At 33.4% G+C, this 14,427-nt stretch overlaps 1 protein-coding gene across 3 annotated transcripts in view; it reads right to left on the bottom strand.

Moving 5' to 3' along the window:
• The window catches only part of LOC117121439 (serine/threonine-protein phosphatase 1 regulatory subunit 10-like), a 24,654-nt gene extending 10,790 nt beyond the window's left edge, over window positions 1-13,864 (bottom strand). For 2 of the 3 annotated variants that reach the window (XM_033266649.1, XM_033266647.1), the window contains exons 1-6: window positions 13,435-13,864; window positions 9,100-9,222; window positions 2,032-2,138; window positions 1,441-1,527; window positions 781-916; window positions 413-461 (exon numbers count right to left, since the gene is read on the bottom strand). In XM_033266649.1, coding sequence (XP_033122540.1) covers window positions 413-461; window positions 781-916; window positions 1,441-1,527; window positions 2,032-2,138; window positions 9,100-9,102 — 382 coding nt within the window. In that variant the 5' untranslated portion in view covers window positions 9,103-9,222; window positions 13,435-13,864. Of the gene's footprint in view, window positions 1-412; window positions 462-780; window positions 917-1,440; window positions 1,528-2,031; window positions 2,139-9,099; window positions 9,223-13,434 lie in introns of those variants that run through there. The other variant, XM_033266650.1, reaches the window with a different exon arrangement.
• Window positions 13,865-14,427: the final 563 nt, after the last annotated feature.

Raw genomic sequence — 14,427 nt, forward strand, 5'->3', positions numbered from 1 at the left:
GCCTTGAACTGGGCACTTACTGCATTCTACTGTTGCCTGACGAATCTAACTCTGTTCCTGTGAGCACTAGACGACGCAACGCTGTTTGCCAATGGCAGTCTAAACAGATCGTCATTAAAAACGGCCTTTTGAGCATGCGTCAAGGCATTGCGTTCTCATGATGTGATGCTACGATGACATCACATCATGACCATATATAGGCACATCATGACCATATATAGGCACATCATGAAAATATATAGGCACATCATGACCATATATAGGCACATCATGACCATATATAGGCACATCATGACCATATATAGGCATACAATAGTGTTTTTGTCATAGTAAATGTGATAGTGTGGACAGAGTATTATGGTTGTATTTCCTTATTATTTATTCATTGTGTTTTCACACACAAGAGACTTACCATTGCCATCATTCTTGCTTAACTGTTTTATAGTCTTCGCTGTATCATTCTAATTTTACAAGACAAAACAATTGTAACATTCATATTGGTTGGAAACATAAGAGCTTTTCATCTATTATTACGGAAATGTAACATTTTTATTTATTATTACAATAAGAATAATCATGATTAATATCATCCTAATAATATCATCAGAATTATTAGCATCATTATATAACTATTATACTATTAATATTCCATCAAACAAGAGGAACTGCCTAACGTTTCATTAAACAGAACTTGCAGATTACATTATTGAACCTGGCAATAAATATTTAGTGTTGTTATCGAATTAACTACTTAAATTAGGAAGAAATTGAATGGCAAACCTTCTTCAAAATATCAACGGTGACTGGTAAATGCTTGAGTACCTTCATGATTTCTATGACAACTATGTTGTGTTCATTCTCCAATCCCTCATGAAGCCAATGGTTGATCATCTCCCATCCACCACACTCAACAAACCTAAAAAAGAAAAAAATGAATTGTATGAATAATAAAAAGAACTAAAATTGTAGAGGGTACTCAGCATGATTAAGGCGGTCACACACTGCATTGTATGACGCTAGCTGCGAGCACCCAACGGCTGATGATTGTTAGTGACAGTCTGTGCAGATTGTAATTAAAGCTATCACCAGCGCACCTTATCGCATTGCATTCTCCATGAAATGAATTGGCTGCTGACCTGCCGATTGCATTAGAAGCTGTTTACCATAAAGAATGCTGATAAGTTTGACAATGACATTGACAATTGACATTGACAACCAGATTCATTTCATGATTTCTGGAAATTAAATGATGAGGGAAGCTATATTTGAAATTCTTATTTCTTGGTAAGAGAATATCCAATGGGAACAAAATATTGAAATCTACCATGAAGGTATCAAATAAGACAAGATTTAAATGGCAGATCAAGTCCTATGTGTCCCTAATTTTAAAGTGAATGTTAATATCTGTCTGCTGCCCTCTAAAGTTGCAGTTTGACTTACTTCATCAAAACCTCTTTTGGATGAGTAGCCCTAATGATGTTCATGTAAATACACTTTGAAACAAGTTTCCGTGAACTTTTCATAAAACTGAAAGAAAAAAAATAGTATGTACAGTAGTTTAAAAATAATCTAATTTATCAATAAAATATGTAGGGAAATAAGAAAAAATAATCAGTGGCATTCCGTTAGGGTTGTGGATTTGTATTTGTACAGCAAGAATTTGTAAAGTTCTCCACACATATCAAGTAGTTATGTGAAAAAAAACCCCTGTGAATTGCCCATATATGGGTGTGTATGATGTCATTGTGCCCATATATGAACAAATCAGATAATGTATGTGCCATAAGAAAACTTGAAAGTGTCGCCAGAGTTCAAGGCGTTGAATTTTCAATTAAAACTTAAAAATGCAAGACTGACATGTAATTACTGTTTTCTGAATATTTAAAACCTGGGTGAAAAAGGTAATGCCCTTTTCCCCCAGTTTTTAAATATTCAAAAATCTGTGTCCCATTAACCGCTACCAAGTTATTTGCCAAACACCCTTCTTGTGTCTTTTTTAAAATACAGTACTGAATAAAATTCTGTGTTTACCTTAATATTTTTTCTACATGATCTTCATCTTTTATCTCTCCTTTTGGTGTCAATAATGAGCTCAACGCATTCAGGAGCTGGCGGGGATCAACTGCTGTTGAAGAAGCCTGCAGTAACAAAGTAATATTTCAAAAATTACAATTCCTATTTTGTTTTAAAGTTATCATCAATCATCAACATTGCATCACAAAATGTGGAATCAACATGTAAACCTTTTTTTAACACCCAATTGTGAGGAAGAGACCATGATCATTTGTGGCGAAGACAAGCTAAACCAGTCACTCCACGCAAATTGTGTTCCAGAGATAATGGCCAAAACATAGGAAAATTTTCAAAATCTATTTTACTGCACTATACTATCTCTACATCATGCAATGTTGTTATTTTACTCATTTTGGACATTGAAACATTTTAGAAAGATTTGGTGATGGTCTCTGCCAGAAAAGTTCCCAAAAATGTTAAGGCTGATTTCTCAGATAATGTTCTTTAAACAGCTGTATGTTTAAACTCATGTAACGTCATAACAAAATGTTGGATTTAAATGATTCTTTTACAATTTTATAAATTTCATTTTGCTGTTTAATCCTGTATTAATACCTAAAAAATAGATTCTTTTCTTTGTGTCCATTTGTTTTTGTCCTCTACTACTCAGTACTATGCATTTTTTCTCTGCACCGAAAATTTACATGGTTACCTAATAGAATTGGGAAGTTGTATACGTACAGATCTTTAATGGGATACCCCGCCTCCCACCCGGAGTGAAGAAGTTTGCACATTGTGTATATTTTCTTGTGAATTCAGTGACGAGTTAATTAACCGTTAATTAATGCTTCTTGTATTAGGAAAAATATACAAAATATAATCAATCACAAAAAATAAAGAGATTGTTGCATATCAGACCCTTCCCATTTCACACCCAGCCAAGCCCCTTTACCCAATTCAGTTATAAAATTTGCTTTGGCTGAAGGTAAAAAAAAAAAAAAACTATATATACAATTATACTAATGTAAATAACTATCATTATTTATTAAAATCTCTACTTCATATTATTCATGCTGTTTAACAAAATTGAAAATGGCCACAAGTTCTTGTTGTAATTGGGAGAGCAGGCATACAGTAGTGTGACAATGTTCTTCATTGTATACCAGAACACCACATAATCCTGTTGTCACCAGTCAGTTTCCCTTTAGATTCTTATCAAGTTCCTATTGTTGTGCAAATGAATTATTTTCCACTTTACAGGTTTTGTGTTTGATATTATTATTAACCACTTATAGCCACCTCACACAGAGTGCTTGTGTACAGTAGTTAGTATTGAAGTAGCCTGCCTTCTTAACATGTACAATTGTAGTGATAAGATGGTAGTGTACATAATATTGCATTCTGATATGCAGTGAACTCAGAATGTCTTGTCAGCTAATGCAAACCTATTGACTGGGGTAGGTACGGATGGGGTTAAAGTACTAAACATTAGAACAGTAAAACAGCAATGTCAATTATAGTGTTGAGTATTGTAGACTGACTGGTATGAAATAAACTATCAAATATTAAAACTGTAGTTTTATGTCTCAAGGCTTCTCAGTATTTATTTATATTGTTAAAACTACTTTTACTTTATTTTTGTATTATATTTAGGTGTATATCTCATAGTAATACAGTCATTTTTTTAACTGCATTATCCATGTGCTATTTACTGTATTAAATGTTGTTGGTAAATAGCGATTTCACATTTTGTATTTCAATTTCTAATACATTTTAATTATTTTTAATATTTGAATTAATTTTATATAATATAGTGCCATTTTGTTACAATTAAATCTAGTGCAACTTATAAAAATAGTGATTTTGCAAGTCTTGTTCACTGGATCACTAATATTAAAATGCCTATTTTTTTAATAATAATTTTTATGTGGTACCAAAAGATTATATGTTTAGGTGGCGCTATATCATTAAGCAGTGAGCTTGCTTGACAAGGAAGCTCCGAGGAGCTGAGAATTAAATCTGAAAATCATTTGACAGCTAATTGAAGTACGAATGGAAACATGAAACTGAAAGAGCTCCCAATGTATTGTTAGAATTAGTGTCTGTTAGTGTTACTATAGTTACAGACATAAACAAGCTCAATGGTGGCTCAACGATATGCATTCAGGGAGGAAAAAAGCTGTAACTGGGGTCTGACAATTTCCATCAGGGTCCACTGGTGAAGGCCTGCAGTAGTTTGGGGCAGCGTTGATGCCAGCGGTGATAATTTTCCTATCAAATTAATGTTATTTTGATTGCCAATCACTAATATTGTGGTCTAAAAGAACAATTTTGGGGCACACTAATCATAAAAACTCTCCGCCTAAACCCTATCAGGGATTTTTAGTAAAGAACCCTAACCGATGCTCTAGTCGGCCCCTTGGTTCGGACTCCCGGATGGACATGTTAATCCTTTTCTCGGCAAATTTCTGGAACCACCACTGGTTTGGGAAACTGAGCAATTTTAAGCTTTTCCAGATATTTTAGCATGTATTATTCCAAAATAATATTAAAATATGGAATTTTTCCATTTCTGTTTCAAACGTTGCCAACAGGTGGTTTACTCCTCCACCACTGGTGCCGCTACAGAACAAAAGCCCCAGGATATTTTACAGGACAAGCACATTATAAAATATTTGCTGAAAATATGTTAACGGAGTGAGCTCTACTATCACATGTGCCAACAAATACTAGGCCTATAAACATTATCTATTTGTATTGTAATTATATTATTGTTCTGCACTTGGTTTCATTTAATGATCTATAATAGGTTTTGGTTTTGATATATGGCTGCTTCTAGGTTTTGTATTAACATTTTCAAGAGATCACCAAACATGCGCTAGGAAGAGTCAACTGTGTATATATACCAAAAATAAAAGGATAATCTCAAAATGATATAAATCATTTTATTACTGTATGTATGCTTTTGGGAGAGGGAGTCATAAGCCTAGGCTGGAGAGTGGGGTGGGGGGTGGGAATAATGGTGGTTTTTAACACTAATAGTGTTAAAAACAATAAAAATGACCAATTAAGTTTTCATTGGAAGTGCATGTAGTTCCACATTCTTACACCCCCCTCCCCATGCCAAAACCAACCTACTCCCCTGTGAAAGGCGACACAAATTGTATGTTCTATACTCTATTGCAAATAATGAAAAAAAAATTATAGAAAAAGATATTACCACTGGATTAAATCAATATCTGTCCCTCTCCCAGTCTAAGACAGACTAAGTGTACATTAAAAAAAATATGTTGACTTTGCGGCACGATTAATCTATGGTTTTTTTTTTAATATTTGAGTCTGAATAGTCAAAACTACTTAAGCATTAAATCTTTTTTTTAATGTCAGTGAATAATGTATAGATCTACAAACCAGATGAATATTTTCAGCTATGTCAGTGAGTTACATCTATATTGTAGCAGTGACATTAAAAAAGGGTGCTGGAGGCCCTATTGAAACACTTTGTATTTGTATTCTATTTTTGTTCTTATTTCAATACATGGCATTGGTATGAATTCAAATTTTGAACAATAAAGTGGCACAACTAGGGGCTCATTGGATCCGCCCATGCTAACCCACCCAAAGCCTTCTGTCTGTACTCGTGAAAATGATGATAATCCCTGTGATTAGTCCCTAACAGTTTTTCTTTTAATTTATATCCTATATTTTAAGAAGTATATTTTTAGCCACTTTGTCAGTCTCAAACGAGAAATGCAGACATTTTCGTTAAAGATGTACTGTCCCTTGAAAATGACCAAAATCATAAAAAATATTTTTTAAATTAACTTGCTCATTTTGCAGTAACATACAAATTATTAACTTATTAAATTAAAAAAATGTGCTCCCTGATTTTTTAATTGGATAATTATAATAAAGATAATAAAACACTTCCAGTGACTGGAAGTGTTTCTATCATTTTTCCGCTGTAAAATGATGGTTTTTATGGGTAAGCATTTTTTAAATATACTAATTTCTATGTTTAAGTTGATAATTTTTACTTAAAAATGGGCAAGCAAATTTCAAAAATGTTTTTTTCTGTTTTTTGTAAGGGACAGTACATCGTTAAGGCTCACGTCCACATTATTGTCAAGATACTGTCTGTTCAATTTGCATGCCTGTTATTGCACTGATGTTATTGTGCACACCTACTCCAGGTTATTTATCTAAATCTTGGCAGCTGTCAATAACTTAACCCTAATCTAAAATTAAATTGGTAATTCAATATCAATTAACAATTTTAACGATATTGTCAATCTATTTTTGTATCTTATATCATCATTATATTATAAATCATTTGTACCTTTAAAAAAAATAAGCCTATTGTTACAGTACAAAATATTACTTTCTGTATATAATACAAAAAAAAAACAGGAAAAAAAAAAAAAAAAACAAAAAAAAAAGAAAAAAAAACATTGGACAAGGGCAAAGAAATTAAATAAAAACAAAAAATTAAACAAATAAAACAATAAAAATGAAACTGTAATTCTGATAAAATTATATTAATAAGCAAATAAAAAACTAGGGTCCCAAGGAAAGAAACAAGGTACAGTATATTAAATAATGCTGGTCTGGCAAATTATGATGCACGCCACGATTTGTCAAATAAAATGGCGATTAATAACAAACTATGGGACGTTGACCTTATGACCTTGACAAAGCACCTGGCTCGCATTGTTTGGTATATTAAATTTCATTACAAAGCATTCATTAACTGTGAATAATTAATGATCTAATAAAGATAATAATTAGCTAATCAATTTTATTGTTTAGATCAGAAACAAAATTTAGTACTGTATTTTTAATTGTTCTGTTTTGTTCAAATGTTTATTGATAAATGAATTCAATTAATAAAAATATTAACTAACATTTGGATAATTCTGATCATATGAAAAAGAATTAGATCAAATTATTATTGAGGTATTGACACTTGCATGTAAAATTTAGTTTTTATACTATAATTTAACTTTTTTTTCTATCTAAGTTAGTTCTCAGAATATTAGAATTGGAACTCATGGCTTTGCAACTGTATAATAAAAACAGATCAATTGATTTGATTTAAAGTGCTATATCAGTTAATAAATTGGCAGCTATAGTATTTCAGATTACATACTAAACATTAGCACAACTTAATCCAACTAATTTGTATATTTCCAATCAACATACTGTACTATGTTATCCTACTCATTTGCATATTGTCAATTATGATGTAATATTTATCCTACTCATTTGCATATTATAAAATCATCATTTTCATCCTACTCATTCGCATATCATACCCAAATGACTTTATCCTACTCATTTGCATAATAGTCATTTAGGGCAAGTGACACAAACCCAAATGGATTTGTGAACAGCAAAGACAGTATACAGTAAATCAAATCCACAAAAATATGATTAACATATTCTAATACAAATCAATAATAACCAAATTAGTAAGCCAATTAGAATAGAATTATATAAGGAATAACTTGAAACCAATTATGCCATACAGCAGTTTACAATTTTTCTTTCAAGCTGTTTTTCATAGCATTACAAAATGGAAAAATAATTTAATGGAATTTTGAGCTAAGTTTTGGAGCTCTTGTGGAATCCATCAGTACAATGTCTTTATACTGTAGCTAGAATTGACCAGAATAATGGTCTTAATAGCTTATATATACACGGTCACCTGGTTCATTAATGACCATTATCCTACTCATGAAAACATGTGGCCATTGACACTAGGTGACCGGTTCATGGTTTTGCATCATCATAGAGGGTGCACTACTCATACACGAGTGACATCATCAGTAATGTGTATAACATGCACAAATGACATCATCATACTGTATTGAGTACTGTACATGACATCATCATTTTATGACTGTTCATTCGTGATTCACATCATCATAGTGTAATACTTGAGCTTGAACATGTGGCAGGAGTTTAAAGTTCAAATCATGATGGGAAATGGACCAGGTTGTATTTTTAAATTTCATTCCTTATACAGTAATTATTCATATTAAAATTCAAATAAAAACATGTCTCTAGTACTGTAAGAAGCAAGTTAAATGAGACCTATGCCTTAATGTTACTGTATACTGAATATCAATTCTTTCAGAGGTTATGCCTTGGTCGATAAAGTATACTGTACCTGATGAACAGACATTTTTTTGGACATTGAATTTAAAATATCTTCACAGTAAACAAAACATTACGGTTCAATAAAATTATACACATGAAATATTATACCACCCTACCAACTTAAGTGGTTCCCCCAGGAACTACCTGACAAAACGGCTGATGTCCCTGAGAGGGGACATTGGGAACATAAGTGGGCAGTGTCAGATACCACCCGCAAATACTCTGATTGGGTCCAGGACCTAGAAGCTTTTATAATTTAAAGTTTTGAAAAGCTTATATATTTTAATTTTATATTACAATCTGTAAAAAAATCACATAGAATTTTTGTTATATTCAATGGAGGCCGAGCTCTTGCCAAAGGGGAATCTGGTTTTCGGCCGCCCTACTGACGACACCCCTGCACCAGTGGTGACGCCAGTGGGGGGTGGGCAGAGGGGAGCATTTGCAATTCCGTCGGACAGGTCTGGACCCCTGTCGTCCGACACACGACTAGGTCGTCGGATCAAAATTTAAAAAGAATAATTTGCCATCCAAATAACGTTATTTTGACTGCCAATCCCTAATGTTGTGGTTTAAAATCACTTTTTGGACCATACTAAGCCATAAAAACTCTCCCATTGAACCCTAAAAGGGAGTTTATATTCTGGGGAGTCGACCAAGGCTTCATCTTCCCCTTGGCTTGGACCCCTCCGTCGGACGTGTTGGACTCTTTGTCGTCAAATTTTTGGCAACACCGGTCCCCTGCACACCCTACTTAAAGAACCCTCCCTACACATCCACTCTGATCATGTACACAATCATATAAACATGCTTAGCCACCCCCATGATAAAACCATTCTTGATTTGCATGGCTTAGTGTGGCTGCTCCTCAAAGGGGAAGGGAAATTAGGACATCCGAGTTTATGGGGGAAAGTGAAAATTTACCATTGAATTATTTTGATTGTAACTACTGTAGTTGGGTTCAAAAACTTTTTTCAAGATAAAAGCTTTTTGAGTTGCTGGGATCCTGGCTGGACTGGTCAATTCTGTATATTTTGGCCCAATTTCCTGAAAGAAAAAATAATATGAAGTTAATCAACTATCAACTTAAAGAGACACAGTAATAGAAAATCAATATTTTTTCAAAATATACCCTATTCAGGCTAGCATCCCATTGCGATTGGCTGAAGCAAATTGCGACACCCAATTGCAATTCATAACCACGTACGAAAGCTCACCAATAGTAGTCATAAGTAATCAATATCATAATTGTTATCAAAAATCACAATGAATTCCACAGGCACTGATTGGCTGAGGTCAGTCAACATAGGCTGCCTAGCCACCATAGGGCCTAGTACGGTTTGACCTTCCATTTTTGTGTCCGATTTGGTCTAAATGTGCTCGTTGATTGCGATCGAAGTAATCAGTTTTTGATTACCAACGATTACAACAGAGTGTAGTCTGAATAGGGTATTAGGTACTGTAGCATAATAGTAGTAGGCAGTATACAACCCATTTTATTATTATTTATATCATTTAGCACCTATTCTTTGTAGATACAAAGTACTCCTTTTTTCCTGGTTATTGGGTCCACATGCTTAAATGTTGCTGCTGGTAATCAGCGCAGAAGCAGGCAACCCCACCAGGTTCCCATTTATACTCCTGGGTAGAGAGAAGCAATGTACTGTAGATAAAGTGCCTTGCTCAGGGACACAAGCGAAATGTACAGCTAGGGATTGAAACCCCGACCTTGTTGTGTAGGTATACGGTGAAGTACTAGAAGGTGTAGCCACACTATTTATGCCACGCAAAAAAATTTCACCCATCTCTCCCACCACAAAAAAAGAAAAATTGTATTCTGTTTAAAATTTTGGGCACAATACATTCTTTAACAAGGGCATAGAAATGGGTCAGATTTAATTCCAAGGGCAGCACCCAAACATGGATATTTCCAGAAAAAAAAACACCTTCAGGCCAAAAAACAAGTTTTCTACCTAAAGATTTTAGACAGGCACATACATACTGTAGTGTTGTCGAGGGCCACAATAAAATTTCAGATCGCACTTTGTCCATCTGCATTCTCAGAACTTGAAAATTTTTTTTTTTTTTTTTTTTTTGCTTCCTGACCCTGTTGACTTCTGTCTAGGCTATAACTGACAGCTAAAAACAGCAAATGCCCTACAATAACCCCCAAATAATTCTTTATCTTTTCATCATTAATCTATAATTTGGTCATGTTTTGTAGAACCTCTCAGCTACAAGTACTGTTGATGAAATTTTAATGGAATTTCTTTTTTATAAACCATCAATTATTGTACAAGTTTCGTAGTGTATTGATGAAGTGTGGACACTTTAACGATATTTTTATGATGGTTTATAAATTGAATGTCAGTACTGCAGTCGTCCTTCACCACTCCACCAGATATCCCCCTGCTCAACACCAATATGGCTGTTGATAGCGATAATAGTCCTATGTCTGTTCCCAGGAAACATATGATTTAAATGTTGGTAACATTTTGATTGTGACTACAGAAAATGAATATAAAAAATGTCTAAATTTCTATCTATAAAGTTCACAGAATATTGAAAAAATTATTGAAAAAAAAAATTGTACTGCCCAATCTAAAATAATGAAAATTTTGAGAAAATATTCAGGTAAACTTAAGAATTAGAAATAAATATTAGTTAATAAATTGATTAAGTATTACCTTTTTGAGATAAAAAAAAGAATTATAAAGTAGTTCGTCTATAAAGTACTGAGATTTGTCATTTCTTTTCTTGTTCAATAAAACATCTTTTATTAATGATACTTAATTACCTTATATTTCAAATTTGAAATTAAATATATTGGGTTGACCACTGGGACATGTTGCAGCCAGAGTGTAGAGCCAGTACAGATGAAAGAATACTGTACATTTACATTGTCTTTTATCCATCCTAAATTTTAGGGTTATTCGATGAGCGAAGTAGTCAGACTCGCACTGAACACCGACGCTAGCCTGTTTGAACCAGGTGTTTCAGCGCAAGAGCCAAGAATATCACCTCTCTCTGCCAAACTTAGTTCAAATAATACTTTTTAGAAAACCCAGACTGACTGCCCTAAGCCAGTGTGTACTATTACAGGCTCTGTATTATTGTACAGTACTGTATTGTTTTTATTAGAATAGAGCACTTTTAATACAGTGAGTTATCACTATCACAGTTAATTATATTTGCATATTGCCTTTAATGTTTCTCTGGATACTGCAGGAACAAATATAATAACATTATTTCAACATTTTATTAAGGTTTGCGGTATTTGTTTTCAAAGGGCACATCACCACAACACACCACATTACATCCAACCCTCCGGTGGAGGACAGAATATGGTGGATACATGGACATGTATACTATTACTGTACTAGTGTTGTTATTTATTAATGACTTATAAACGATTTCCCAACCAGCAAAGACAAAACAATACACAGCAGCATCTGTGTGGCTACTTTGTCAGAAAGTAATGTCCAAACCAAATTTTATGTGACATGGTCATGATGTGATGATGTCAAATATAGGCACATCATGGCTATATATGGGCACACCATGGCTATATATGGGCACACCATGGCTATATATGGGCACATCATGGCTATATATGGGCACACCATGGCTATATATGGGCACACCATGGCTATATATGGGCACATCATGGCTATATATGGGCATCAATTTTGTGTCAATAAAAATTTGGTAGTGTCAACAGAGCTGTGGTAAAAAATTATGTAATACTGTAGTATAAATCTATGGTTCTACAACACACCAACCTTTAACGTTATTATAACATCAACGTTTCCAATGTTAATACTACAGCAATTTATAGAAATTCATATTGATTAAAATAGTGTTCCTTTAACAATAAATAAACAAAGTTTGCTAAAGTTGCTGGTTGTATTAATATTCCAGGCAAGTGCAGCACAATAGCATAGACTACCAGTATTTTTATCACACTTTTTTTTAATGAATGTGGAAGAAACTTATGAAATTTATTTCTCAATCTTATTGACAAGCACGTCTAAACAAGGAGAAAGCAGGTCACATAATAAAGTACTGAAGAGACTATTATTTATTGTTTTATGACAATTTTTTTTTTTTCTTTCGGCTTTACTAAAGTTCAATGCCTTAATACACTTCTAATTAGAAAAGTAGGTTATTTGAGACTACTGAAATGTGATCTCTAATTGGAGAGAGACCTTTACTGTTTCAGTGACATGATTGTGTATCATTAAATCAACCTGGAATAATGAAAGGAATTTTCAGACTATTTGATTCCCCTATAAAGTAATGGTAAAATCCGTAATAATTCTAGTAACTTGGAGGGTTGATCAACAGGAAGCACACACCGAGTATTTAGAATTGATACAGTATTCTGATTGGTTGCTGCTAATGCATATGGTAATTATTTTTAACTGCGTCATTGTCGCAATCTTGATGATGCCAACGTAGCGGCGTTGTATTAAAAATAGCCTACGCCCTTGGAAATCGAGCAAAAAGCAATTTTCCTGTATGTACTTTATGAGAGCAAAGCAAATAATAGGAACTTCACTTAACGATAAGCAAGAAGATACTTGGTGCTCTAATAATTTAAGTAATGAATTTATGATTTCTTCTGTTGAAGATATTTTATTTTAATAAAATTAATACTAGACAGACTTTGCATAGACTACTACATACAGACAGAACTTTTTGTTTGTACCGATCGACTGGCCGTCATCATCTATAATTACTGGCATAGGAATTTTAAATTTATCCAGCATTTCAGAATATTAAAATTTCCAATATCAATCATCATCATCATGCCACACACAGCCATACTGTACCTACCGTAGTCAATCATACCTGCAAATTTAACTAACAAAATTAAATTTTTTACTTTATCTTCATGCATCACATTCATTGATTTGCGATCAAATTTCAGACGAACGTATACTGTTCACAGGAATCGTGGTTGTTACAACATGCTTTATTTATAAAAATAAAAATTCACCTGAATGAATGGTTCTAAGTTATTGTCAAAACAATCATTATGAAACTGAGAAAAAAACGCCAGAGAACACGAGAGAATATACTGGAAAAAATAATTGAACGATGGAAAAAAAAACTCCATCCATTTATTGAATTATTGTTGTGTGGAAGAGCCCAGCGTTAATTCTTTAGACTGAGCGCACTCGAGTGTCGTATCATTTGACCACACACACAACTGATCGAGGCTGAATATCTCTCCGTGTTTCTGTTACAACTTACATTTCATAGAGCGAAATATCCTTTTCACCGCTGTATCTTCTCCACACTTCTGTGTACCAACATGGTAACAACCAATGTCTTATAATTTATACAATATCTTGTAATATATCGACTAATAAAGATACAATGCCTTTTATGTATAGCCACCCTTATATGTACAGGCAGACTTTATAGAAGGCCATTGCATCGGCTTGGGTTGATCGACACGACCAGGCAAAGCTTGAACGAATGCTTGTTAATTTCTCCAGATATACCACAAAATCAGATTGTAGTAAGAATTTAGAACACGCCAACTGCTAATTTAATATATAAAGTAAGTTAATATGTAAAATTTTGTTTTAAAATTCCAAATCTAACAAAAAATTGAAAGGTTTTTCAAGCTAATTCCACCTCGGCTCAGAGAATCCAAGAAAATGCGAGCGCGACAGGAAACGATCACGTGAGACATTAAAGTTTTACTCCCTAGGTTGGTAAAATAATGCGGTCGATTCCATTATTGTAATGACACAAACACCGGCATTCGTGATCGTAACAATACAAATCTTCATAGGCATGTACTGTACAGTACCGTACATAATAAAATAAAAGTTATTGTATTATTATTTATGTATTAGTATGATTTGTTGTAATCCATGGTGGCATTACACCATACAAACACAATACGTACAATAATCACAAGGTTTCAAAACCTATCAGTTTCTTCACACTGACGTAGCATGTCCGTGTACGTACCAAGTCTATTTGATCACCATCACAATATTTCCATAGCATTTATGATGTAGATTTTTCATACGTCTATAGATCTTCCATTGGATTTCCACAAGAGTGTCCAGAATTTTCATATTTTTTTTTTATTTTCCATATCTAAAAACAAATTAAATGTTTGGCCTTGTTATAATTTTGCACAAAATAAAAAAAAGTTCAGTTAAATTAGGAACTTAGCGATGCAAATGTGAACCTGAGTCAACTTATCCTAAAATAAATGAAACAAAA

The sequence above is a fragment of the Anneissia japonica genome, unplaced genomic scaffold (assembly GCF_011630105.1).
Source record: "Anneissia japonica isolate Jap-2015-1 unplaced genomic scaffold, ASM1163010v1 scaffold41793_len627382_cov181, whole genome shotgun sequence".
In the NCBI taxonomy this organism is placed as follows: Eukaryota; Metazoa; Echinodermata; class Crinoidea; order Comatulida; family Comatulidae; genus Anneissia; species Anneissia japonica.